Source organism: Patella vulgata, chromosome 9, assembly GCF_932274485.2.
Source record: "Patella vulgata chromosome 9, xgPatVulg1.2, whole genome shotgun sequence".
In the NCBI taxonomy this organism is placed as follows: Eukaryota; Metazoa; Mollusca; class Gastropoda; family Patellidae; genus Patella; species Patella vulgata.
In genome coordinates this window covers 18,648,462-18,675,133 of record NC_065887.2, presented here as the reverse complement: position 1 = coordinate 18,675,133, position 26,672 = coordinate 18,648,462, and the positions used below count along the sequence as shown (strand labels likewise).

The 26,672-nt window shown below is 35.8% G+C and overlaps 1 protein-coding gene across 1 annotated transcript in view; it reads left to right on the top strand.

Annotated features, from left to right (window-relative positions):
- Positions 1 to 26,672, top strand: part of LOC126831980 (parathyroid hormone/parathyroid hormone-related peptide receptor) — a 112,167-nt gene that overhangs the window by 46,717 nt on the left and 38,778 nt on the right. Inside the window, exon 2 of the mRNA XM_056103478.1 lies at positions 25,175 to 25,255. Coding sequence (XP_055959453.1) covers positions 25,175 to 25,255 — 81 coding nt within the window. The remainder of the gene's footprint in view (positions 1 to 25,174; positions 25,256 to 26,672) is intronic.

The window sequence follows — 26,672 nt, the reverse complement described above, 5'->3', positions numbered from 1 at the left end:
GCAACAAGAAGATGAGTAACAGTTGGGGTCCAGTTCCTGATCAAAGACAACATCTCTTAAACGTCATATGCTCAACAAAAGCCTTTATAATAAAAATAATAACTGGCCATGTTTATGTTACGAATGAACATCATACCGCGTATTATGTTCAGTTCATGAACTTGTCCACTATGATGTGTCCAAGTTAATAAACCAATCAGTATGTATTTCCGGTACAAGATGGCGGGTGGTGGTATAATGAAGCTTGCTTCGATCGCGGTGCTGACATACTGGACAAATAACTACATTAACATCGTAATTACTACATAAACCGTACAGTAATTATCGGACAACGCGTAGACAGATTTATGATGGCCTCATCGGCCAGTGTGGTAAACTATCTACAACAAAGATATTTACAAGTTTTGAGACGAGACTATTTATTATATTACCGTAGACATTTCGTCTATATACAATCGTATAGGAAACTGGGAACGAACAGTTAGGGTTAGTTGTATTTTACGTCCGCTTCCACCGAGGTGATATCGCAGACAAAATGGGAACGACCAATAATATAATGGTTTATATATGACTGTGGGGTTGGTTGAAGAACAAAGGCCTACTGGTGGCGGACCAACGAAATGCTAGGGTTAGGGGTTGGATCAACCAGTAAAAGACATAGAAACGGCTGGAGGCGATGGAGTGGATGTTGATCCTATGATTTTACGTATCCGGGAGGTGGTCAAAATATTATTTACATTAAAACAATTAGATTCGCAGATAAAGCTAATGTTGTACCCAATGGTGGTAAATAAAACCTGTTAACAAAATGGACCCATAAAGATGTTATGCGAACTTTAATCGAAAATAACCACGAAGTCTACTCAATTTTTCATAAACCAAAGATATTTAAATTTACTCCTTGTAGCAGACATTAAAGCTTTGGATATTCGTCGGTCAGTAAAAAATAAATAAAAAAGATATTATTATTAATTTGAGTTTTACTTTACGAGCCATCAAAATATTTGTTGATGGGTTATAGCGAAGAAGTTTATATAGGCCACATTAGGTCTCGATAATATGGGTATTATACGTCATTTTGGATATGATATTATTCTTAGTGAGTGACCTCGGCAAAAAAATGACGTGCAGTGTATTGCACAAAGGGAGCATCCATTTCAGTGGCGTATCCAATCAAAAAAAAAATCTTTATCTCTTTGACATATTCAAAATGTCTCTCTTTCTGCGTACTGAGTCATATACGTGAGTCTTGGGAACAGACAACCAAGGAGATGGTACCGGGCTTCAGCAAACCGCTTCACGCCACTACCGTTCCAACACCACTGTGCGTTTAGCTCATGAGCAGTGATTCTGACTATTGTCGTTCTATCACGTACAGTGAAATAAATCAACAATGCTAAAATAAACACGCTTAATAAATGTGAAGATACGCTACGACATGAATACATGTAGTAAAACACTAAAATCAATATTCTTATTCTACACATAAAATACGAAACGGACATATTTCTTCTTTTTTTTTCAGTTCTCTTTTCATCGACAATTTATCTCATTGTTCTGTTTCTTCAATGTGCACTGACTCGCATATCGAACAAACTTCGAATATTTCTTTAGAACTTTAAAGCGCCATTATGACTTTGTAAGTCTTAACTGTATATAGATTTAAATGCACAGTTCGACTGCGAATGTTCAATTTACTGTCTATCGATTAGGCTACACAGCTCGATTGTAGTCTGTATGCAAAACGTACAATCTGCTCAGTAATACACTTTTTAACTTTCAAAATACAGGTCGGGGCCGATGGGACAATATTGTTAAGTAATTTTCAAGTTGTTAATAGAATGCTTATGAAAAATAATAAGATTATTTTGAAGATACTATTATTTAAGGTTGCTTAAATTTATTTTCTTGGGTGTGATAATGATTCTTTATGTTGTGAAATTCCTTGGATAGCCTCTAATACCTCTTCAATGTTCTCAATCGGAAATTAAATAAGTTCGTATATGTTCCTACTCTGTATCAGTGTTGGTCGTAGCTTTACATCCAGGAACAAGTTCTGCTTCATTTCATTATAGACATCTAACAACTGTTGAACAAAAGCGACCTGATTAACTGTAGCCCAGTAAATCTACTCAAGATACAAAAATAGTTGAATCCAGCTTTCTGCAAATTTGTTCCAGGTCATAGTAGGTCTGTTCCATAGATATACTAATCTACATTATATTAAAGATATGCTCAGCCCAAGATTAATTCTAGTCACTAATTCCAACACCAAATCGTAAATTCTAGTCACTAATTCCAACACCAAATCGTATATTGTATGATAATATGGTGCTACTGACGTCAAGGAATAATAACATAATTGACGTTTATTAAGTTGGTTGTAACTGAAAAAACAATTTTACTACCAACCACTAAATTGGCTGTCTTCTGAATACATCGCCATCAGATTAGGAACCTGAATGGCAGCCATATTAAAAAATTGGTGTTCTATTTTGTTCTGCAGTTTTAGTCCGTTTTATATCTTTCATGCACATAAAACCTAAATAAACATTTTAAATTTCATTAAATGCAAAGCTTAATAATACTTCTCAATATTTCCAAAATACGCTTAATGTTTTCGACTAAAATCGTAGATTTAGGAATTAAAATGTCGGTTAACTAGCTTCGTGTCTATTCACATGGGGAGCCAATTGTAGACAAACAGCGTAAGGTTCGTATGATCAGAGACAGAGTGAATTACGATTCTCATCAACAAGTCTGTATATTATGAAGAAGAAAAAGACATTCGCTATTTGGTTCTTGGCCACCATCAGGGTGCACCATTCCTACAAATTACTGATCTATATACGCATCTTTTGTTTAGAATTCGTACAATATCCTATAAGCCACTTTGATGTTAAAGCCATTTCCATCACTACTGAGGGAGACATATTTTCTTTCATTGTAAACGTTGGTAGTTAGTTTAATTCATTCCAAGCCATATTATAGGTGTTTCAAAATCTACGGATTTAAATAATCAGAAGGACCTATAAACTCGTCCTTTAGTTTAAAATTCAAGCATTCTAGTTAATTCTTGGGTTACATGTGGTCCTTATTTGTGTGAATAGAGAAACCATACACATGTATCGTCCGTTTACGCTTGTTTTTTATGTTCATTCCTGTAGCAATACATGCTTATTGAAATTATACTTTCTGTTCGTTTCATTTCTGCCCGTCTTCATTAGCCCAGTAGTTTCTGCTGTTTATGAAAATGAAATTATAAAAACTAAAACGAAATAATGCCCTAAGATTTATTAGAGTGACTACACTTTAGTTTATATTTTGATTGATTGATAGGGATTCACCAAGGCGTTTGAATTTAGATTTATGTTAGCCGATGTTCCCGCTATTGAAGTGAACAATTTTACGAGAAATTTATTGTATATCAACTAGGTAAATAGTTGTGAAGTATTCTCTGTCCATTCATTAAAAGAGATAATTTAAAATTTGGTTTCTCAAAGAAAATGTCCCGGGACAACAATGAATTAAAATAGTCTGGACCTCAAAAAATTATATTGTGTAAGAAGACGGTACAATGCCTTTTTCTTTTATACTAATTAAAAATTCGCTATATAATTGAATAACATAATTGAATTCGTCTGTAGGGTTTTTTTTTAAATTGGATACAAAGAGTACATTCAATTAAACTTGCCCTGTTTAAAACATTTCGTTCCGCGAAGAGATAAATTCTATAAGAAGAATTAATGTCGGACAACATAGCGTGCAATACAACAAAGGACTTGGGGAAATAGATTCTCAAATTTTAAGATAACGAAATTTAATCCCTGTGGCGTAATTGTAGACTATGATTATTTAAGAGCTAACTTGTTTGAGAAGTCTGTTGAAAGAGTGCTTGACGTTATGGAGACTAATTTAATATTGAGATCGTATACACGTCTTAGGCTCTTAATTGTTTTATTTACATCCACAATACATTGTCTACTGTATTGGCGGAGGATGTGGTATTTGAACGGGGGTCACATTGAATCTGAAAATGAGACGTGATCAGTAGCGTAGGTAGTAGTCACAAACCTTCAAGAACTGCCAGATCGAGCAGCTGTATTATTTGTTTATTGTAGCCTTCAAATAACTACGGTCCGACTTGCGGTCAGCGTTACTAGAGATTAGATTACGAGCGTTGCCGATGGTCCGTTTTGTCCAGCTATTGTTGTAGAATAGAGTCATAAAGGTAAGGCTTCGGTTTTGTCACCTTTCTTTGCGAAACCCCAAAGAAACTCACTGCAGTTCCTACCTCACATATTTAAAATTATACGTTTTTAAGAAAACTGTTTTCCTTTTCCAAAGCCTAATATCCCACCTCTCTACGACTTATCGGAATCCTAAGGTGATATTGTTTGGACACAACATACAAGTCAAATGATCTGGGATTGACAGTTGGAATTCGGGCAATATTCCACTGACAGCACACTGTATGGCGTATACCTGTCTTCATTATCCCAGTCGGTGCATAACACTACGAAGTTAAACTCCATTTCATTTAACCAGGAGAAATACGAAGACAAGCAGAGTAACATTAAATGGATTCAGAACGATCTTAATTTACTAACTGTTTGATAAAAACAAATCAGAAATTAAATGATAGCAAAAGATTATTCATGGTGTTCTAGATAATTGGATTGAGTCTGTCAATACATCCTTTTTGAAATATCACATTCCGTTTTTTTATGTGCTTAATCTAATTTAAAACGAAAATCTGGGAATACAATGTACATTATGTGGGTGTTTAATACCCGATATTCCATAATGTCAAAGATATAAAAGTACCTATTTACTGCGATGATTATTTTGAACGGAGATTTATAATGTTGCAGCAAGATTAAAGTGGCCTCCAGTTTCCATATCCAAACGACTTAAACCCGTTTGGTTTATGTAATGAATCCGACTGATGCAAGCGAGTTTATCTACCGTTGATATTTTGATCTGTTTCATGGTTAAATGTTAAAGTAGCTAAGTCTCTAACTCAATATCATCCAAAATCTTCGACATTGAAAACACGAATTATTTGTCAATTTAAATCAACATTGATGCCATGATCTTACCGGGCAAAGATATCCAACATTTAAGACAAAATAAACATTTTACGATTGGTACACGAATCGTGTACCATAATGCGTTTCAGCGCTATTTGTCATAAGGGACTGGAAAAACGAGGCTAGGCATATTGCACAAGTCATGTCAAACGGTGACGCCATATTCTTATCTGGGGAGCATGCGCAATACATATTATCGGTGTAGACTAGAATAACCAGACGCTAGAAATTGACGAACATAACTGTTTAGAAATTACAGTAAAAACAGAAACAGTTGAATGTAAATCATTTTAAAAACATTCGCATTACATTATTGTATGCGTTGCGACCCATTTGTGTCAATTTCTAGGTCCCAAATATTAGCGATTTAGCTCCTTTAAATAATCAATATAAGTACATGTTTGTGTGAATTAATTTTCATAAACTGCCCACAGATTTGACTTTCCTTAAATTCCACGTATTCAAATGTGAACAACTGTCGCCCTAAAACACACCAGGTTGGAACATTGGAGTATTCTTTTCTTAAGCATTGAATTTGAGTTCAATGAGGTTTGATCTACTTACTGGGTGACTAGATTTTTGTTATTGATAAATAACATACTATGGGCCTATGTCGCTGCAACGTGTTGCATCCGATAGTAGGCAAGTAGAACATGTGTCACATAACTGCAACTGGATTGATTCAAAGACCGCTTATATTGTCGCCATTTTCAGCCAACTCTCAGTTGTATTCAGTTGCATCAAACCCTATCGCACACAATCGCACCGAAACCCAAAGGCGACACGGGTATGCAATTGAACATACGACAGGTATTGTAGTCTACCGGGTTGAGGGGTAGATGGGTCACATCATTGATTTAACAGTTCATAAAAAGTATACATGCAGTATAACGCTTACAAAAGAATTATTGTACAAATAATACATACTTTCAACTAATCTTAATTTAGGTAAAGACGGAGTGGGTGGTCGAATGGTCTAACGCGTGTGATTTGGATATTAAGGTCTGTCATTGTATCAAGTGGTGTGGTTTTTATTCCAAGCTTGTATAAAAAGGGGGGATCACGTGGCTAAGTGGGTAAGACGCTGGCTCGCTAGCCTGGAGGTCGGGTGTTCGATCCCTGCATTGGCCGAGAAAGTTCATCCAGATTTTCCGGCGTGGTTCCCCCTTGTCAGTGATGCAGGACGGAGGGCCTGACAATGACAGCTGTCTAGTCCTTCGGATGAGACGAAAAACCGAGGTCCCGTGTATATATTGGAATGCACGTAAAAGATCCCCTGGCAGTTGGAATTCGATATAAGAGTAGGCGATAGTGCCGCTGCCCGGGCAAAAATTCCCTCATAGAACACTGTATGGCGTATGCCCGTCTTCATTAGCCCAGTATAGGAGCAGAACAGTAGGACGTTAAACCTCATTTCATTTCATTTCATTTCCAAGCTTGTATAAGGCGTAGGGTCGCCTGTCCAACCGCGTGAGTTTTCTCCGTGTCTTCTGGTTTACTCTCACTGCTAAAGACTCCGACGTGCAAGCAAATTATTAAATTGAAATTGAATCCATATGTTAGTCCAGAAATAGTTAGTGCCAAGTAAAGACATTTGTGGGGGAATAGAGTGTTAATTCTACCTAATTAGAACCGCCATAATCCAGACATTATGTATCTAACTATCAGCGATGGACATATCGATTTCCAGTTACACGATGTCGATATATCAATATAAACTCACGCCTTTCTCATCATCCATTTAGCACTTGTTTTATTCATGAAATCTTTGCGGGAATATAAAGGATTATTTTGGGATATCTGATCGATTAATGAAACCACTAATGTCATTATAATGGAAAAAAAATATAAATTGTTAGGTTTTAGGCGGGCTTTCTAAAAGCCTCATAAAGTTGAAAGATACAGTAATTAAAAATAGATCGTTTTAAGGCTTGCAGTTGTTCAAATGACGTCTATCAGAGACACTTTTATTGGACTCTGTGAGTCCATTTTCGTTTGAGTTTACAATTCAGTAATGTCGTATAAATAATATTATGGAAATAAGAGAAAATGAGCCTAACAACTTTGATCGTCAAATCTATTACAGAAAGCGTCATTTATGCAACATTTTTGCATAATAGACGATCTAATTTATAACAGATTTTCAATATATAAATAATTCATAGTAAGTTCAGTTGCATGTGTTAAAGGCATTAATTAATAGACAGATTATCGACAGTTCTAGATTATAACTGGCAGCTGCATAATATCCAAGTTTATGGGGTTTGCAGTTTGGCTTGATTTTTTGTGTAAAGAAACAAAAAATCCGAAATCTTATTGTTATTTACTCCAAACTAGCCTGTCCGTGATGGCGCTTGTTTATCTCAATAATATGTTTTTTGTATCTTTATTTCGTTTCGTTTTTATGGTTCAAATGTTCACTATGAGTACACAACTAGATTAATCTCTAGCATACGGATTATGGTGAACATCGCTATGTAAGATGGTTGCATAAAACATAGACATTTCAGCGAATGTAGCCTCGCCTTTCCCAATTTTATTTTAAGTAATAATTGTACCTCTATTTCGTTTCGTTTTTATGGTTCACATGTTCACTATAAGTACACAAATAGATTAATCTCTAGCATACGGATTATGGTGAACACCGCTATGTAAGATAGTTTCATAAAACATAGACTTTTCAGCGAATGTAGCTTCGCCTTTCCCTATTTTATTTTAAGTAATAATTGTACCTCTATTTCGTTTCGTTTTTATGGTTCAAATGTTCATTATAAGTACACAATAGATTAATCTCGCCTCGCCTTTCACATTTTTATTTTTAGTAATAATTAAATCCACTGATCTAGATTTGAGGATTTTTTTAAATCCGAATCTCAGAAGCGAATATCAATTATCCATGGTTTACTTCTGTTCATTAATTACAAATATGTGATGAATTGAAAATTTTGTAACATTGGGCATTCTCTGCAGACAATATAAACTCAGCACCACCTATATATAGGGTTTAGTTTAAATTGTTTGATTTCAGTGTTGATTATCCACAAGGCTCTCCAGACACTAAGTTATGTCCGATTGATTTGAAAATTTTAAGTTTAAAAGTAGGGGAGATTTTCAGTGACTTCTGATAATTAATTCAAACTTATTGCCCCTGATACATTTTAAGCAGAAATATTGTCTTGACCTTTAAGATGTGAATTAACAGATATTGGTAAATCAATTATTATTTCCCCTGACTTTTGACAGTTTAAGTGAATATGTCTGCATAATTTGGTTCACCATATGTGGATAATAATCAATTTATTTGATGGCTTCGTAATTTAGCACTCAGTATTTGTGATCAGTGACATATTTGCGTTAAAATCGAATTATTTTCATAATAAGGAGCTTCTCAATATCTGTTTATGGGGTATCGCCATCTTGGTTTGGACGAAATTGTATTTAAATTCAATATGAGAGTGTCAATATCTGTTTCCCTGCAATATTACTAGGCACATCATATTCTCGAAGATTTACTGTAACATATATTGAACATTAAAAAATTGATTAGATTTTAAAGGAGCTGAACCTCTAGCTCAATACTATGCATAATGTTCAACATGAATCAGAATTTAACATTACCCATTTCAATCAATATGGATGAGTTATCTAACCGTGACAAAATGAACATTTTAACATCAGTGAGCGTCACTGTTTTCTCTATGGCCTCGAGAACTATTTGCAATGGGGAGCCTTGATGAAGGATGCAAAATATATGTCCCACAAGTCAGTGCGGAAGTGAAACCGTACTCAGGATGTACACTGGAATAACCAGACGCAAACGACTGCCAATCTATTCGGACTGCTCTCGAATTTTGCCGCACATAACTAATTAGAAATTACAATTAAAAAATGAATTTAAATCGGTGTATATGAATCCATATGCTTTTCAGTCCATTTTCATCATTGTTTAGTTTTTAAAGAATGGAGGTTAAGCTCCTTTAATACTTATAAATATCAAACAAATTAGTTGTAATTTAGCGTTTATAAATGATATTTACCAAGTATATTCTTCTTTTATTTTTATTACATTTCTAAACCATTCCGATTTACAATTTACAATGTCTCGTTGTGCACTAAGTAACGATTAATCTATAGCCTTATACATATCATATAATAATATGGGGTTGTCGTAAATGAATGAATAATGGTGTAGTTTCATGTAAATAATGGTATTTCAATGTGTACCGTTAAGAGGAACATTGTTTGGACCCATTAAGAGGTGGTTGGTTATATCTAATTCTAAGGAAACCATATACGTTCTCAAATTTTGATTGTCATGTTTGAAGGATGAGGCTTTCGTCTGTAAATAACTAAAATGTTCTCGATCTCTAAATATGGGTTTCGCAATACCGCTTTCTGTCAGTCGGGCAATCCATAATATATCACGAAACCCGTCAATCCATAATTTAGATTGTTTTGAATTTATGTAACATATCAAACTACTTTTTCTTGATTGAACGGTTAAATACATGATGTTGGGTCAGCACTAGAGACGGACCAGATGCAGCTGTATTTGGTACGTGAAAACCAGAGGAATCCCTGTAAGCCGTTGAATCTTTTATCAGTAGATTAATACCAAGTTTGTCAAAATCAGATCGGCAGCAGTTCTCTAATCTGGATTCAAATTTGGTTCGAAAAGCGGATGGGAGTAGTTTCCTATTCTAGATTCAAGTTGGTTCCATAATCGAAAAGTTTTATTTTCCTTCCAAATATTCCCAGCACCCTGTAAGTAAAGAGATTTAATATAAACGTTAAATGTCAAGTAAGTCATTTTAGATTTAGTTTTATGGATCGCCACATCTATCACTTGTGTAATATGTTTATCCGACAGTATAATTACTTGATAAGACCTATGCTATTAGTAGACAGTTTGTAACTTTTGCTGAATTATTGTTGGAGACGACAATTATAAGATCAGTTTTATACCCAGTTCCATCGAGCCCTTCTTTAGCTAAATAACAATCACTTTTTCGAAAAAGGTTGAGGTCATTGTAGTCGCGCGATAACGGAACTAGGCTCTTATCCAAAATATTCCGGGTTCGAAAGCAGTCGTGGCTCGAGAAGATCGTGGGCGTCGGACATTTATATAAACTAATTCATACTTTTGTATTTTAAAACCCTTGACTGTACAGTACGCACGACATCAAGTTTTTAATGATATATTATATGTCACAGTTAAACCTAGTTAAATGGTAGTTATTACTGATTTGATTGAAATGAAATATAGATATGAAATACAATATATGAAACTATGTCCTAAATTATATAGTTTAGTGTTTCGCTTTTTATATTTAACATTTACAATCCCTGTTAATTACCGCCCCCAACCCCTTCGTTCATCAGGTCTTCTTTATAATATAGAAATTGATATGGCCATAGACTAGAGCCCTTGGGGACACATATTAATAATAGGGCTGACGGAAAGTGGGAAGATGTTCTTGCTAGTTATTCTTAGGAGCTGTTCTATAAGGATTAGATCATGTAGTACATGACGTAGTTGTATGTCTAATATACTTCTAAGAATGTGGGGAACCATGGTGGCTGTGTGATACAGACGCTTGCTCGCTAACCAGGAGTTCCTTGGGGGTTTCCGTCGTGTTTCCCCATTGTCATTGGTGAAGGGCGCCGGGGGTTGGGGACGGAACAGGGTCTAGTCTCTCGGATGGGACGACAAACCAAGGTTCCGTGTACACAAATCAGAGTAGACCGTAGAGCCGCTGTCCGGGTAACATTTCTTTCGCAGCACATCGGTACAGAAAAGTAGGACGTTAAACCCTATTTTATTTCTTTTGATTTCTAAGAATGTATCACAAAACAGAAACTTTTATGTCGTCCATTCGTGTGTGTTCTAATCAGGCAAACACTTAGACTAAAGACGTAACGAATATTCAATAATCAATAGAATGACATTAAGGAGATGTTTTGTAATTGGATAAATGAAGATGCCGACTGATATCGCACATGAATCGAGTCTTTATTGCCACAGCATATGTTTGTATTCAAATGTTATCAACGGGTATAGTCGTTAATAAATAATATTAATAGAAACATCTATTAACATGCGCAGATAAAATCATCTAGTTTAGTTCACATATTAAACAATAAATTTGGGATATAATTCGTTTAAAACATTGTCTGCCGTGGATTTTGGGAACAATGCGAGGTGCTTTATTTTGTATTCTGATGAATTTTTTTTATAGATTTTACCCTTGTGGACGCTCTAGAGGCTAAAGTTAATATCCGATTGACTTTAAATTTAAATACAGTGTTTAAGGCCATGAGACGAAGAAGCCTATTGATTTACAGCGATTTCCGATAATTACTGTCAGAGTTATGGCCCTTGATCACTTCAAAAGATCTTGTGGACACTCTCGGGGCCAAAGTTAATATCCGATTGACTTGAACTTTATACACAGTGTTTAAGGTCATGAGACGAAGAAGCCTATTGATTTTCAGCGATTTCCGATAATTACTGCCAGAGTTATGGCCCTTGATCACTTCAAAAAATCTTGTGGACGCTCTACAGTCTAAAGTTAATATCTGATTGACTTTAAATTTATACACAGTGTTTAAGGTCATGAGACAAAGAAGCCTATTCATTTTCAGTGATTTTCGATAATTACTGCCAGAGTTATGGCCCTTGATCACTTCAAAAAACCTTGTGGATGCTCTAAAGGCTAAAGTTAATATCTGATTGACTTTAAATTTATACACAGTGTTTGAGGTCACGAGGCGAAGAATCCTATTGATTTTCAAAGATTTCTGATAATTACTGCCAAAGTTATGGCCCTTGATCACTTTGAAAAATCTTGTGGACGCTCTAAGAGGCCAAAGTTAATATCCGATTGACTTCAGATTGATACACAGAGATTAAGATCTTGAGACGAACAAGTATTTTTATGACTTGGAACAGCTAAATCCATGATACAGTATTAAAAGTTTTGTATACAAAACGTTAGCATTGGGCAGAACTTTATAAAAACCAAACAAATTCTAATGGTTTTCTGAGTTGTTGCTCTTATTCAGATTTTAGTGTATTATAAATGTTTCATTACCGAAAAAAGTAAAAATATGCGACAACTCTTGTTGACTGCCCGGACGATTTAGCTGCTGTGGGCGTATGTTTCGTTGCCTGGCAACCTATCTTTTAATGAAACTGTCTCTGGGGGTGTTAAAATCAGTAGCCCAAAATAGTTAGACATGTTAATTTCGGTTTGAGCAAAATGATTACTTTTTTAACAATACCCAACAGAGATTATGTTACGTTAATGTCAATATGGTATTCTTTACTCTTTCTGAAAGTAGAACACTTGATAACATTTCTCTTACCTGGAGTGTTTCTTCCGGATCTTGCCTGATGTACGTAATCTATATTATAGATCGGAGGTCTTTATAGCTGTTGACATATATATGATTGATGTTATTTGCATACCACCCCCATCTTTCATTTCTTTGGAAGAATTATTTGATGTCCATGGAATAGTTTTTGTCAATATATAAGGCCAAGTCGTCATCTTTCTGATTACAATAAAACGAATATTCAAATTTCAAATTTAACATTATTGAAATGAAGTTAACAGGAATTAACCCTTCGTCAACTTCCGAAAGAAATAGGAAATCTGATTAAGAAAATGTGAATATTTTAATATTCACGAAGCTACGCGTAAAGAGATACATGAAAGTAGGTAGTTAATAAAGACAATCCAACTTCAAAATCTCCAAAATTATTATTAATGGACAGATCAAAATTGATAACGAAATGAAATGAAATGAAATGGGGTTTAACGTCCTACTGTTCTGCTCCTATACTGGGTTAATGAAGACGGGCATACGCCATACAGTGTGCTATAGGGAAATTTTGCCCGGGCAGCGGCACTATCGCCTACTCTTATATCCAATTCCAACTGCCAGGGGATCTTTTACGTGCATTCCAATATATACACGGGACCTCGGTTCTTCGTCTCATCCGAAGGACTAGACAGCTGTCCTTGTCAGGCCCTTCGTCCTGCATCACTGACAAGGGGGAACCACGCCGGAAAATCTGGATGAACTTTCTCGGCCAATGCAGGGATCGAACACCCGACCTCCAGGCTAGCGAGCCAGCGTCTTACCCACTTAGCCACTCCTAAAATTGATAACAAAATTGATAACAAAATGACAGATCCTTCTAACATCGACAGTAAAAGTCAGTCTGTTCACATTTCTTTAATGGTAAAATCTTTAAAATACGTAGTAATCTAGTAAACAATCATAATTCCAATTCGATCGTTCGTATGGCTATGTTGAAGAGTACAATAATAATATTAACGCTTTGTCAATTAATCAACCAGCAACTGGGACGACATTAAACGTCTTTGTATTTCAGTGAATTGGATGCTATATCAACATGATTATTAAAACGATGTCTAGATGTCTCAGCACCTTCAATTACCAACATTGCTAATACCTCTTTAAAGTCTGCTCATGTTCAAAGCAGGTATTAGTAAAGTATATCCTGAAAAAAAGCAAATTTAGATCCATATCTTCAAAGCTTCAGGCCAGCTTCAGGCTTTTCTCATAAAGCGTGTTGTGTTTAAGGTATTTTGTTTACGGCTTATACAACTACACTAGGTGAAATGTTACGATATAATCTTTTTCTGATCGGACTTAATATCATCCAAAGACTTCGAAGTTGAAAACACGAATTATTTGTCAATTTAAATCAACATTGATGTTGAGATCTTACCGGGAAAAGATGGACTTCTGATATCCATCCAATATTTAAGACAAAATAAATATTTTACCATCGTGTACCATAATGCGTTTCATCGCCATTTGTAACAAGGAACTCGAAGAACGAGGCTAGACATAATATTATTCCACCAGTCATGACAAACGGTGACGTCATATTCTTATCTGGAGAGCATACCCAATAAATACTATCGGTGTATACTGTAATAACTAGACGCTAGAGATTGTCATTCGACTGGGATTTCTGGCGTATTTCGTCGAATATACCTGATTTGAAATTAGTGTAAAAACGACTAAAGGTAAATCAATTTATATACTGTACATTCATATTACATTATTATATGCTTTGCGACCCAGTTGTGTTAATTTCTAGGTCCCAAATATTAGCGAGTTAGCTCCTTTAACGTCCACTTCCTTCTAAGGTGCTATGGCCGACAAGCGTTAAGCATGACGTAATAAACGGTCAGGTATAAATATTAAGGTCACCTACAGATTTCTTCATTGTAAGCAGGGTTAGAGCACGTGATTGTTGTCGAGGATTGTGGGTTAGGGTAGGGGGCTAGGGTTGGCGCATGCCCTGTTTAGATTTTGTGACCTTGACGAAATCTGCAGGTGGCTTTAATATGCAGACCGTACGTGTAATGAACTCTATATATGTTGACGATGTATATCTCACTAAGGCCATCATCTGAATGTGAATGTATATTTAAACTTGAATAATGTGTTAAAGACATAATTTTCTTAAACTCTAGATGATAAATCGGAAGAAAGTAAGTGTAGATCTAAAACTGTTTTAGATACAATAAACACTGATTGTTCATATTGGAAATGCTGCTTTTAAATGTGTCGAGGATGCTAGAAATCATAAGTGTTCGATGTCGAAATAATCATGTACAAATACATATCTTATAGCTATGAATTATGTAACTAAACATAGGTAAACTTTATTCATAAAAAGATCAGTGTATTTCCTAGTTTGGAAAATTGTCTCTATGCTGTTTATTTTAGACATGGTGAAATTTAAAAACATTTTGTTGCCAACCCAAAACTGTTCAATGGTGGTTTAACTTCATTGTAAGTAGACGATTGGCGATAGCTGTGCCGGTAATCTGCTAACATTATAATAACAACCCTAAAGACTTATTCTGTCAAAAAGATATTGATCGAACTATGTATAATTTTTAGTTCTGATTAGATGACACATGTTCATTATTTCCATTGTATTAAATACGACGGATTTGTTCTCTATGTATAGGCGCCAAAGGGCGTTAATAATTGAAGATGTTTTTTAAAAGTTGAAGGTCGGTTGCTCGTCATATATGGTTAGTTTCATCAGTTGTTCATTTTGTATGGTTATCGTGCTGTATATTACATAGATTTTAATTTACGTCCCGTAGATTTCATCAGTTAACATTTTATATTACTTGGATCAATATAATAGACTTGTATCAATTTCAAAAGAAATGCTAAAGGTAACATGTGGTATTTCGGATACACGCTACTATATATCAAGGCGTGTTTTATTAAATCTGGGTACAAAAGCAATCTAATTGGAGGCATATTTGATTATTAATGAAACTAACATGGCGGTCACCAAGCCGTTAAGTAAGCAGACCAGAATTTCCCCAGGCACATTTTGTAGCACCCACTACTTAAAGATGCTTTACGGAAGATTTAGATAAGGATAAGTCAAATTATTTTATTCTGGGCAAAGTTATGGGTGTTTGAAGTTTGCCCACAAATACCCGATTGGCAAGTACCATTGCCATGATAATAAACGAAGTCTCGATTATCAGTTATTTTATTTAGTGACGTCCATATTAACGTTAAACTGTTATACAGAACTGTTGGTCTAACTCATGCAATAGATCAGCCCTCCCGTGGTCGGGGGGGGGGGGGGTGATTATTGGCTTGGTGTGGTAAATAAATATCTAAATAATAATTTGAAGCTACATAAAATGCAATAGGCAGATTTGGCTCTTACTTAATGCATCTTTAATGTATAAATAGTCATAACGCAAGAAATTCCATATGATTAATCGGTGTTTTTATTAATGAGTAAAATATAGTATAACCTGGACTTAACACTGGGTAGATAGTGACTGATGACAGGCTGCTTTTGTTCATATTAATTAACGTTACTTGGGGCTGGGGGTCATGGCTGGATCCATCAATCTGGAAGAAGTCGTGGGTTATTGGCATTCTTTGGGAATTAAGTGACGTGGTAGTACATAGTAATCTGTCGATTGAGATGAATGATGACAATACTTAAGAAAACCCGCCTGTTGTCATCGATGTTAAATTAATTAGATATTTTGATGTATTTTCTTGCTTGGCCTCCTTACACAAATCTATAAGTTAACCCCCACGGAAATGACGTCATTATAACACCATCTTCCATCTTTTTCCTCTCAATTGTTTTAATATCTATGAATAATGCACATGTAGCTTCATGTATTTCTCATCCTTGGTTTTTCTGTTTTCGCTTATTTACCTATATATTTTTTATTCTTGTCATCTTGGGTTACAGTATGTTGTGATATTTGGACGTTGGTTGCCATTTGCATTTTCTGACACTGACAATTTAATAATATAATATATTTCGGCTTAATGCAAGCTAAAATAACTCTGCAGATTTTTTAGGGAACGAAGAAGGGACTACAATATATCTTAAAAGGGAGACATCGATACAGCAAATATCTCCGTTCTTTTCTATTCGGTTGAATTATTGAGTAATGTTGTAACCCCCTAGGCCCAGACCACGCACTGCACGCCATTTATACAATGGTACTAATCGCGACAGATTGCATTGAACATAAGTCCATGTATCATCCTTGCCGGTTTAACTTTATCGAAGTCCATGTATCATTCATGCCGGCTTAACTTTATCGAAGTCCATGCATCATTCGTGTCGGTTTAACTTTACCGAAGTCCATTTATCATCCGCGGCGGTTTAACTATAAAAGGGAGCCACGGCGGCTAGGTGGTTAAGACGCTGGCTCGCTAGCCTGGAGGTCGGGTGTTCGATCCCTGCATTGGCCGAGAAAGTTCGACTGGATTTTTCGACGTGGTTTCCCCTTGTCAGTGGTGCAGAACGGAGGGCCTGACAAGGACAGCTGTCTAGTCTTTCGGGTAAGACGAAAAACCGAGGTCCCGTGTATACATTGGAATGCACGTAAAAGAGTGCATATAAGAGTAGGCGATAGTGCCGCTGCCCGGGCAAAATTTCACTCATAGCACACTGTATGGCGTATGCCCGTCTTCATTAGCCCAGTATAGGAGCAGAACAGTAGGACGTTTAACCCCATTTCATTTCATTTCAATTAACTATAAAAGTCCATGTATCACCCTTGTCGGTTTAACGTTATAGAAATCCATGAATCATCCTTGTCGGTTCAACTTTATAGAAGTCCACCAATCACCATATCGGTTGGTTTTACACATGTCCGTATTTGATTTTAAAGAAGTCCGTGTCTTATCCGTGCCGGTTTGGTCTCTTGGAAGAATGTCTCTCATTGTTAGTGTCATAATTATACTATTATCATGTTTTGTTTACAAAACTTTCAACTTGATGACCTCTTCAAAGAAAGCCTGATGTTGATGCTGGTTCATGTTGAAGACCAAACAGCTCTTTTTTCTGTGTTTTCTTAATCCATAGTCCTTAGTTCTGAATAAAGAGCCATTTGGTCTTTCATATGTTTTATTTTAAGCAGGTTTTTATGGGTTATCCTCAAGAGGCTGGTCATTCATGACCTCATTACTTTTCTCTCATCAAAACTTTCTCATCTTATTATCATGTAACTTCATATGATCATCTATATTGTCATGTATGATATGCCCCTTGGAAAAATAAATATGTTCATACCCGTTATATAATGGCTACAATAACAAGGGCAATACAGAAGTTTCGGAAACTCAACTTGAGTAACTATCTCGGCTTGCAAGTAGGACTATAATACAATTTTGGCGTTCCCCATAACCAGGACAATTCCAGATGTGGCTAGCGACAGAATATTCTCAAATCAGATACGCTTTTATACGCCCGTCCGTAATGCAGAGTGGACAGCCCCGGTGCCTTAGCTGTTGTGGGCGTATGTGTTGTTTTAAAGAGAAAGATGAGGTTGATTCGTTAACATCTAGCCCAAAGTCATTGGATTTATTTTATGTCCCTCAGTTTACAATTTTTGTATACAGTTTGTTTTGTTTTTTTACAGTTTTGATGGGATTGTTTGGCTACTAAAAGAAAACAAAATAGAACCAAGAGATATTACCCATGTCATCGTAACTTTGTAAACGCTTTAATTGTCATAAGTTTGGGATTTCGTTTTCTCCAAACTTGCTGTGGTTGATTCGTGGAGTGACAAGGAGAAATCCTATCGGCATTTCTAGTTAGTGCCCCTGTTAGCTAAACGACATATTCTATAAAGTTGTTAGAGAATTACTTTTCAAACTTGATCTGCTAATTACATGTATGAGGAACTCTATTTAAATTTACTGCAACGTATCAATTGCAGAGTTGTTGCTTGGGTCAATAATAATTTTTTAAAATGGAGTTTTTGATTCTTTGCCTAAGAAACATCCTTTGACGTCCTTGTTCTTTAAGAATTAAAGTTGCTGTTGGACGAGCTTACCATTCACGCGCGGGACTCGCGAACAATCGCTGCGAACTGTCTTTTTTAGACTGTTATTTAAACCTGCAATGCTAGGCAATCAAAAACAGAATGACTTACCCTTCTAATTGACATGTTTTATACTTCGCTATTCGTTCATTTAGTTACTTGTATTTTTAACATGTGAGTCACCATTTGTCGTTGACTGGCAAAGCTAAAATAAAATCGTATATTTAACATCGAATTAAGAACGTGTCGTTTCAAGCACGTTTTCTTTTCTTTTGCATTTCTCTGAGCGATTGAGAAACCTGGCAATGTAAGCACTAATATATGTATTTCTGTCTAGAAGTTATTGGTACGAATGTATTGAAAGATATATTATTGGTTTAGATATCGGTTAAATTAAGAGATTACGCCTGACTTATCGCTATTTAATCCCTTGTGGGTTCTCGGCTCAAGAGCTTATTTAAAGCATAGAAATGAACACTAGAAAGGTTTCTATGAGACATATTTAAAAAAAAAAGAAATCAATATTTTCCCAGATTTACAACTTACCGGTGTCATTTTGTTTCGTATTTCACAGATTAATTTATGAAATGAAAATGGAATAAAACATAAAATCTAAGATTTATACGCTCGTGTCAATAATAACAGTTGGGTTGTGAAAAGCTTTCTAGTAGAATGTTTCAAAAAAGACAATAAAACAAGAGTAAAGCAACCTGATATTCTCGGCTATTATTAAAATAAGGTTGATTTATGAAAGGAAAACGAAATACAACAGAAAATCAAAGCTTTATATATATACAAATAGAATCTGTAGAAGGGTGCTTCATAAAGACAATGAAATATAATTGAAGAAGCAATTCTCTGTTTTGAAAATAAAAATCCGATTCCAGATGAAAATAACATGCAAAATAACTTCTCTGATGTGATGTCACCGTGACATTGTATAACACAGTAAAAGAAGTTACCCCACTACTTTGTAAAACTAAAAGGCGGCAAAGGTACAATACCACTGGTGTTGTCAAGTGAAAAACACGCGCTCTTGGTACTGTATGGAAGAATATTTAGGTAGACATCACACTTTATCAGCAAGTTTTCGTGCCCGGGGAAGTCCCTCCTCCCCTCCACTTCCCAATCCCCAGTGAATCAGATTCCGTTAAGATGATGTGGGTTCACGCTATAATAGTTTAAGAATAAATAATGTAAATGGTATATTGAACATAATTTGAGACAAATTATTTTATTCTGAGCGAAATGCACCATTAAACCATCTGTACATGTTACTGACGTTAATTTCTTTAATACTCTGGTTTTGAATCATAAAGGGTCCACCGTCGAACTGTATGAACAACACCTAGTAGTTCAATGTAGTTTAATACAGGCTTGGTGCATACATTTACTCGTTTCACTACAATAACTTGTATTGATGTCTCAATAAAGTATAAACTTAATACACGAGAAAATAACTGATCGTAAAATAGATTCAACCGTTAAGACATCTAGACCAAACTTAATGCCACAATGGTTGTCAGTTATCGAAACTATAGCAAAATACGAGGGCTCTTAAGCCCCGTGTTTCTTAAAAATCTGGTGCTTGATAATTAGAATCTGAAAATAAGAATTGCTATATCTAGCCATAAAATCAATCCGCCATATTTTATGGTCGAAACGATGTCAATCAATTCATTTAGAGTCTTGTCACTCCTTGCACTTGTTCGTGAGAAAAATGCCCCGACAGTGGCAAGGTCGATTTGGTGTCTGTAATCATATATTCGGGGAGTAATGATTGCATTATATGGGTGGTGAGTTTAGTGTATAATGAAATGCTGACGAGAAACTAGCAGGAACATAACTCCTCGTTGTTGCACTTGTCAGAAATTGCTACCAGCATTCCAACTATCTGAAATTTATTGAGAAACTTGAAGCAATAAACAATGCTTAATATTTCAGAGTCACCACACTGTATTACGATTTCAAAGCTTGTTTTAAACTAAAATCACATATAAAAAAATGATGAAACATGTATTATATCCAGATGCTTATTTAAACTAGATTGAAAATGTCGTGGGCCCTACGGTTGCTCAGTGAGCAAGGCGGGGGTTCACTAATCGGTGCGTCTAGGGTTTGATCCAACATTTGATCGAGAAAGTACTTCGGGATTTTCCAGCGTGGTTTCCCTTGTCAGCGATGCAGGACTAAGGTCCTGGTAAGGAACAATTTGTAGTTGTTCCGATGGGACAAAGAACCGGAATTACCCTGGACGTTGATGTTCACGTAAAAGAACCATTGGTTATGGGAATTCGAAGTGAGAGTAGGCTGTAGCGTAGCTATCCTGGCGTGAGAGCGTATCGTTCACGCATACTATAAACCAAGCCACTATAACTATTTTTAACCTGTCCGTGTAGAGTTAGCTACGCATGGGCTCTTGCTGCCATTATCCATGAAGTTAAAGATACATTAGTTAAGAGTTTTATAAAGAGTTGGCCAGCCTTGCTATAATAATTAAAAAATAGATGATAAAAAAGAAAATGTTGACAATTTCATTCAAATTACTTTGTTCTGAACACAATTGTCACTGTTGGAAGTTTGGATTAGAAATAGGCATCAATTGTGTCTGCACTGTCTATGAGAATTGGCGATCGTTTGATTGACAGACGATAACTCCACCCACATATTCTCGATTATGAAGTAACATGTTCAATGGTGGCTATGGTAGACTCGCTTGGCAGACCTTTCATCGTCAGTTTCCGGTAGTGACATCAGCGACTAACGGTAAACGTTAGTTTGGTCCACCATTTATTGCTTTAATTTTACATGGACGACTGTTTAAATCCAAACTGTATCTAACCCATCCGTGCGTCTACAGAGTTGATTTTGAGCTTGTCCTGTAAATAAAGGTCTAATTAATAATTTCTATAACATCTGAAGCTTAAATAAACACTTGCGATAGGCTGGATTAGCTCTTACATAATGTATGTTTAACTTTCTGTACATGTCCAAAGCTAGATGGAGCTGACGTTGTTAAGCTTACCCGTTCAGATGGCCGGTCTAAGTCAGGTTAAAGTAAAAGTTACCATGGCTGGACGATCACCGGTATTTTTTAAAAACAGGCTTACTTACCGCTTGAAAGGCTTCTATTCGACCACCATCATAACTGCTAAATATTTTTAGATGACTGCAGCACGATTGTGTCACTTTGAATTAGATAAATAATGCGTTAGCTAAAATAGTTAATCTATATTGATTAAGACATAAAAATAGCGAGTTTAGCCAGTATCTCAATGTGACAGTTAAAACTGTTAGGTCCCTTTAAATCAAGAACACCCTAGATGACGATAATCCAGTCCACTTAACATCATAGTTTAGAAACCGATCAATCGTAGACAAGATGTGATCAAGAGATGTGATGTTCATTTTTCTTTTGAGTTTTTTTCTAAAGACGTGATGCAATGAGTGTTATTGATGGGTTTAATTATCGTGTTTATAGAACTCTTCCATCATTCACTTCGTCATTAACAAACTGATATATTTCTTTATATAGAGACAGACCACCGAGTGATCGGGGCGCTGAGGGCTCTGATTAAAAGTTCTTTCAATGTCGTAATCCAACATCATCCTATATGTTCTGATTTCTATGTGAACATCTGCAGGTATTATTTGATCCGATTAATATAATCCCAGAGACTTAAAACAAGGACTTGGCTACTCGGGTGTGATTAATAATATCTGTACATCGGTCTAGCAGCTCTCATCTTTGCAACCCGCCTCTGTGAGTTATGTTGGACTACCCCCTCCCTTCCACTACCCCCGCCCCCAACTTATTCTACGACTATATAAAACACCACACTACCAGCAGTATGTAGATTAAGAGAGAGGGAGAGAGAGAGACTAACACATGGTCCAATTTTATTTCAATAATTCGCTTGCGCGTAGGGGTCTTTAGCAGTGGAAGCAAACCGGAGGACCCGGAGAAAAGCAAAGAAGTTGGACAGGAGACCCTACTCCTTGTCACGTACAACCGGGGAATCGAAACCACGCCAGTTGACTCAATGACAGACATTATGATCAATGCCGAACTTGAAATGTGCATTGGTCTTCCTAATTTTGTTCGCGAAATGATACTATCAAGACCGGTGTGTTAAAGTGTATACTTTTTTACTAAAATATTTGGTTACTTTTAAATGATAATCAAGTGTAATAACTCACTGTCTTGTTCAGTTGGAAGATGAACAAATCTATTACTGAAGTGATAACAATAGTCATTAATCATAATCATTTTTTTCTATGGCAATCATAATATACGTTCTATATATAGAAACCTGTTGGGTTGGAATAATCGTTTTAGCCAGTCACTGCCAGTAATCTGATGTTCAAATTTTACAGTGATCAATTTTTTATGGCCGAATGGTCTATAACGGGTGCGCTTTAGATCACAAGGTCTGCCATTGAGTCAAGTTTCGTGGGTTTCGAGCCCACACTTGTACGTGACAAGGAGTGGTGTCGACTGACTAACCTCGTAGATTTTCTTGGGATCGACCTGACGTCGTCTTCAATGACAGCGTCTGCGAATGGTTGTATAGAGGCTGCCATCTTGGCACCATTTTGTGCGTCGGTCGTGTCTATTTCAGATATACACAATCAATTCTGTTGATGTTTTTAGCGTTGGGATTGTCTAATAGTTAATTTATTTCAGTTCTAAAACAAATATTTTAAACTTTAACGCAAATTTAGAAAATAGCCAAATTCTGGCTGGGATTACTGAGCAAAATGGCCATTCACTGTATACGTGCGAAAAAAAAGCTAGCCACCAATTAATTTTCGTACGTTAGTTACGTACGTTGAATTCCATTGCTTCAAATACTAACCTTGGGGTTGTCACGTGTTCTCTGACACAGACAAACGCCATGTACTATTTTTTGCACACCATCATTCGCTTCATGTAATTCATGTATAACTTCAGGGACTTTTCTCGGTTTAAACACAATATTTTATTCATTAATGAAATCTGTTCATTCAAATAATTTCTACTTTATCGCATCCCGTGGGCATTTTTATGTAATAAAATTTATCTTATCGTGTCGCTGGAAACATGGTATGTGTCTTACGACCCACTCAAGTTTCGGTTTACCCGTTCAAAAGACGGTCGCCGTTGCAACCATCCTGGTCGTTGCTACGTCTTCGAAAATAAATTGTCGAGCAAGCGGCAGATATTTTAAAATGTTAAAGCCCCATCCAAACGACAATATATTTGTCTCTAGGGGGTTTACAATCACATTATGCTCTCCCTAAAACAAGTTCCTTCCTTAAAATTATAGATTACCCGTGTTTACAGGGGTGGGGCTGTCATTATTGATCGATTGGTTTAATGTAGATCTAATGAATTTTGACCTTTGGTTATTTTGGGAGACATGTCGGGTTCCTTCTTGTAAACAAATTCACGTCTTGCATGCATTCTTGTTCTTGATAATCAAAAGAACAGTCTAGAACCCGATCTTAGGAATCCTATTTATTTGAGGCAAAGCGAGTGAATAAGTAGATAATATCGAAATAATGGAATGGGTCCTATTTTTAGATTCTGTTGTAATATGGTCGTAATTGTAAACACATTTAGACTTGTGCGTTTCTCTGCAGTATACTTTACTGTCATTTCATACAATTGTATTAAGATTCTTTCTATATTTCCTTATGGTATTCCTGCTTCCATAATACCTGACCAAGGTTGAGCTCATAGCTGGTGGTTGTGGCGGCTAAAAACGATTGCCGCTACATTGGGAATAGATTGCTGCCATAAATAGCCGTTACATTCAAAAATTAGTATACTAGTCTGTTTAGCGGTTCTAATTCGTACACACAACGACTTAGATAGAAGCGGTTTTAATGGAAGCCGTTTAACATCTTTCGTGTAGGAACTAAATAACTAAAAAAACATATTCAATTTCATTAAATTTAACTGGAATGTAGGAATTAAAATGTCGGTCAAACAGCTTCTTGTCTGATCTCAAGCAGAGCTCATTTAGACAGACAACGTAATATTGGTATGTTATTGGGTTAGCCCGATTCTCTCTCTCTCTCTCTCTCTCTCTCAAATATTAATACACACCAAACATGCCTTTAGTCGGGCCTGTCGCCCCCGCCTTAGCGGCGTCCTGGTAACCGGGCTTTTCATTTGACAGTTAATTTCATTTTTGTTATTTTATACGTTGTTTAGTATATAGTTTGTACACTTACATTGTATTACCACTGTTCTATTTTGGTTTTTATGTGTTTGTTTTGTTTTAAAGTTATACTGAAACACGATTTAATAAATAATTTAAGATCTACACTTAAAGATATCCAATATACTTATTTTAAGAGTCTTTGTGTGGCCAATTTGATAACGATAGAAAAAAAACTTTACATAGCAACAGTAAGTTCGGTTAACCTCTTATACAAGATGCCTACAAACTGTGGCCTAATATATTTTGCTGGTTGGGGTTCAAATTGCATTCGGGTCCTCCTTGATTTGATTGCGTGGGGTGTAATATTGAGATATAGCGGGTGTAAGTCTATCAGTTTTAGTTTCGTATTTTTTACGTCTTTTAACCTTTGACCATTGAAACATACATGACCCATAAGTGATCATTGGAAGCATCTGAAAACAAATCTATGTTAATTCAATTAAAGCGTCCGATCAAAGATGTACCAATTTGTGTTTTTCAGGCGATGAAGTATATGTTTGGATTTAAATGGATGTATAGTCTTCTACTACTAATCAAGATGGCGTCAGCTATTGTCAAGAGGGTAAGTTCCATTTTAGATTATGGTTTATTCCGACTAAAAGCACTTATAAACTTCTCCATTTTTCAAATTGCTTGTTAAAATTGCATAGAGTGTTCTATGCGAAAATCTCATAAGTATATTACGAGAACGATTCGGTGACCAAGAGGTCTAACGTTTTCGCTGCTCGTTATGATACCTGTTATTTTCATTACCAAATGAAATAACAATGTAATCGTTAGTGCACCCCCACCACTCTCTCTCTCTCTCTCTCTCTCTCTCTCTCACATGGGTATAAATGAGTAAATTTCATGATGCGAGTCACAGCAAATGAAGATTTCCAGGCAATGCTCACGCTGTCGATCGCCATTTCCGCCAATTGCCACAGAAATAGAATTTTGGCGATAACTTTTCCTGTATTGCGATTCTATTTTAAGAGTGCCGAAAAATTTTGATTTCCACAACATGCATCCGTTACAGTCTATTGTTCTTGGCTGGGTCAGTTATCAATCAAGTAGGTATCAATGATACGGCTATCTTTTGTCTATTAATCGATCTCGGATTAGTGTTAATAATTATTTACAGCGAGTGTAATAAACTAATTATTTGTCTTTAAATACGAATCGGTGGCTTATTTGATAGTTTCTATATATATTCAAAATGGCGGGTATGAACACTACTCGTTCGATTTGTTTGGTACAATATCACCCTTGGTCGTAGTGGACGAGCGAACTAAAGTCATTTAATATCAAATCAAAAATTGGCGGGAAAAAATAGAACCCAGAGTGGGCACTGATTCAAGGGCATCAGACGTATTTTTGAAGTATAATGAATATTATTTGAATTTATTGGAGTCCTAACAACTGTGGTAAATATGGGACTGGTCAAACTCCTAGTTTTTCGGTCGGTGAATTAAAGTGCATTTCACACATTAACTAAGTGATATTCAGGGCCGGCGGAAGCAATTCCTGTATGTCACTTTAAACAGTACGTTATTGTTCTTTATTAACTAACTGATATATCATTTTTTAAAAAAAACATTGGCTGGTATGCTGGAAGAAAATAATACCCATTTTAATACATTTTTTTGCAAATGAGAAAAATCACGTCAAAATGATAATATTCTGGCACCACTCAAACCACTGTATATGGTGCTCAGCTATGTGAAAAACGAGTTGAAACGTGATATTTTTGTAAGAAACTAATTTCACGAAACTTGGAAATTTTATACAGCACTGTCTATTTCGAAATTTTCTGTCAAAATCTGAAAAATAGATGACAACATTTCCAATTTTATAGACAATATGATTGACTTTTCATTATTATTTAGCTAAAAAAAAATCAAATAGATTTTTTGTAAGAAGCCGTATTAAAGTTTGAGAACCGCAGTGTAATATTCAACGGTACTGACTTCGTGACAGTTTGTATTTTGGTTATCATT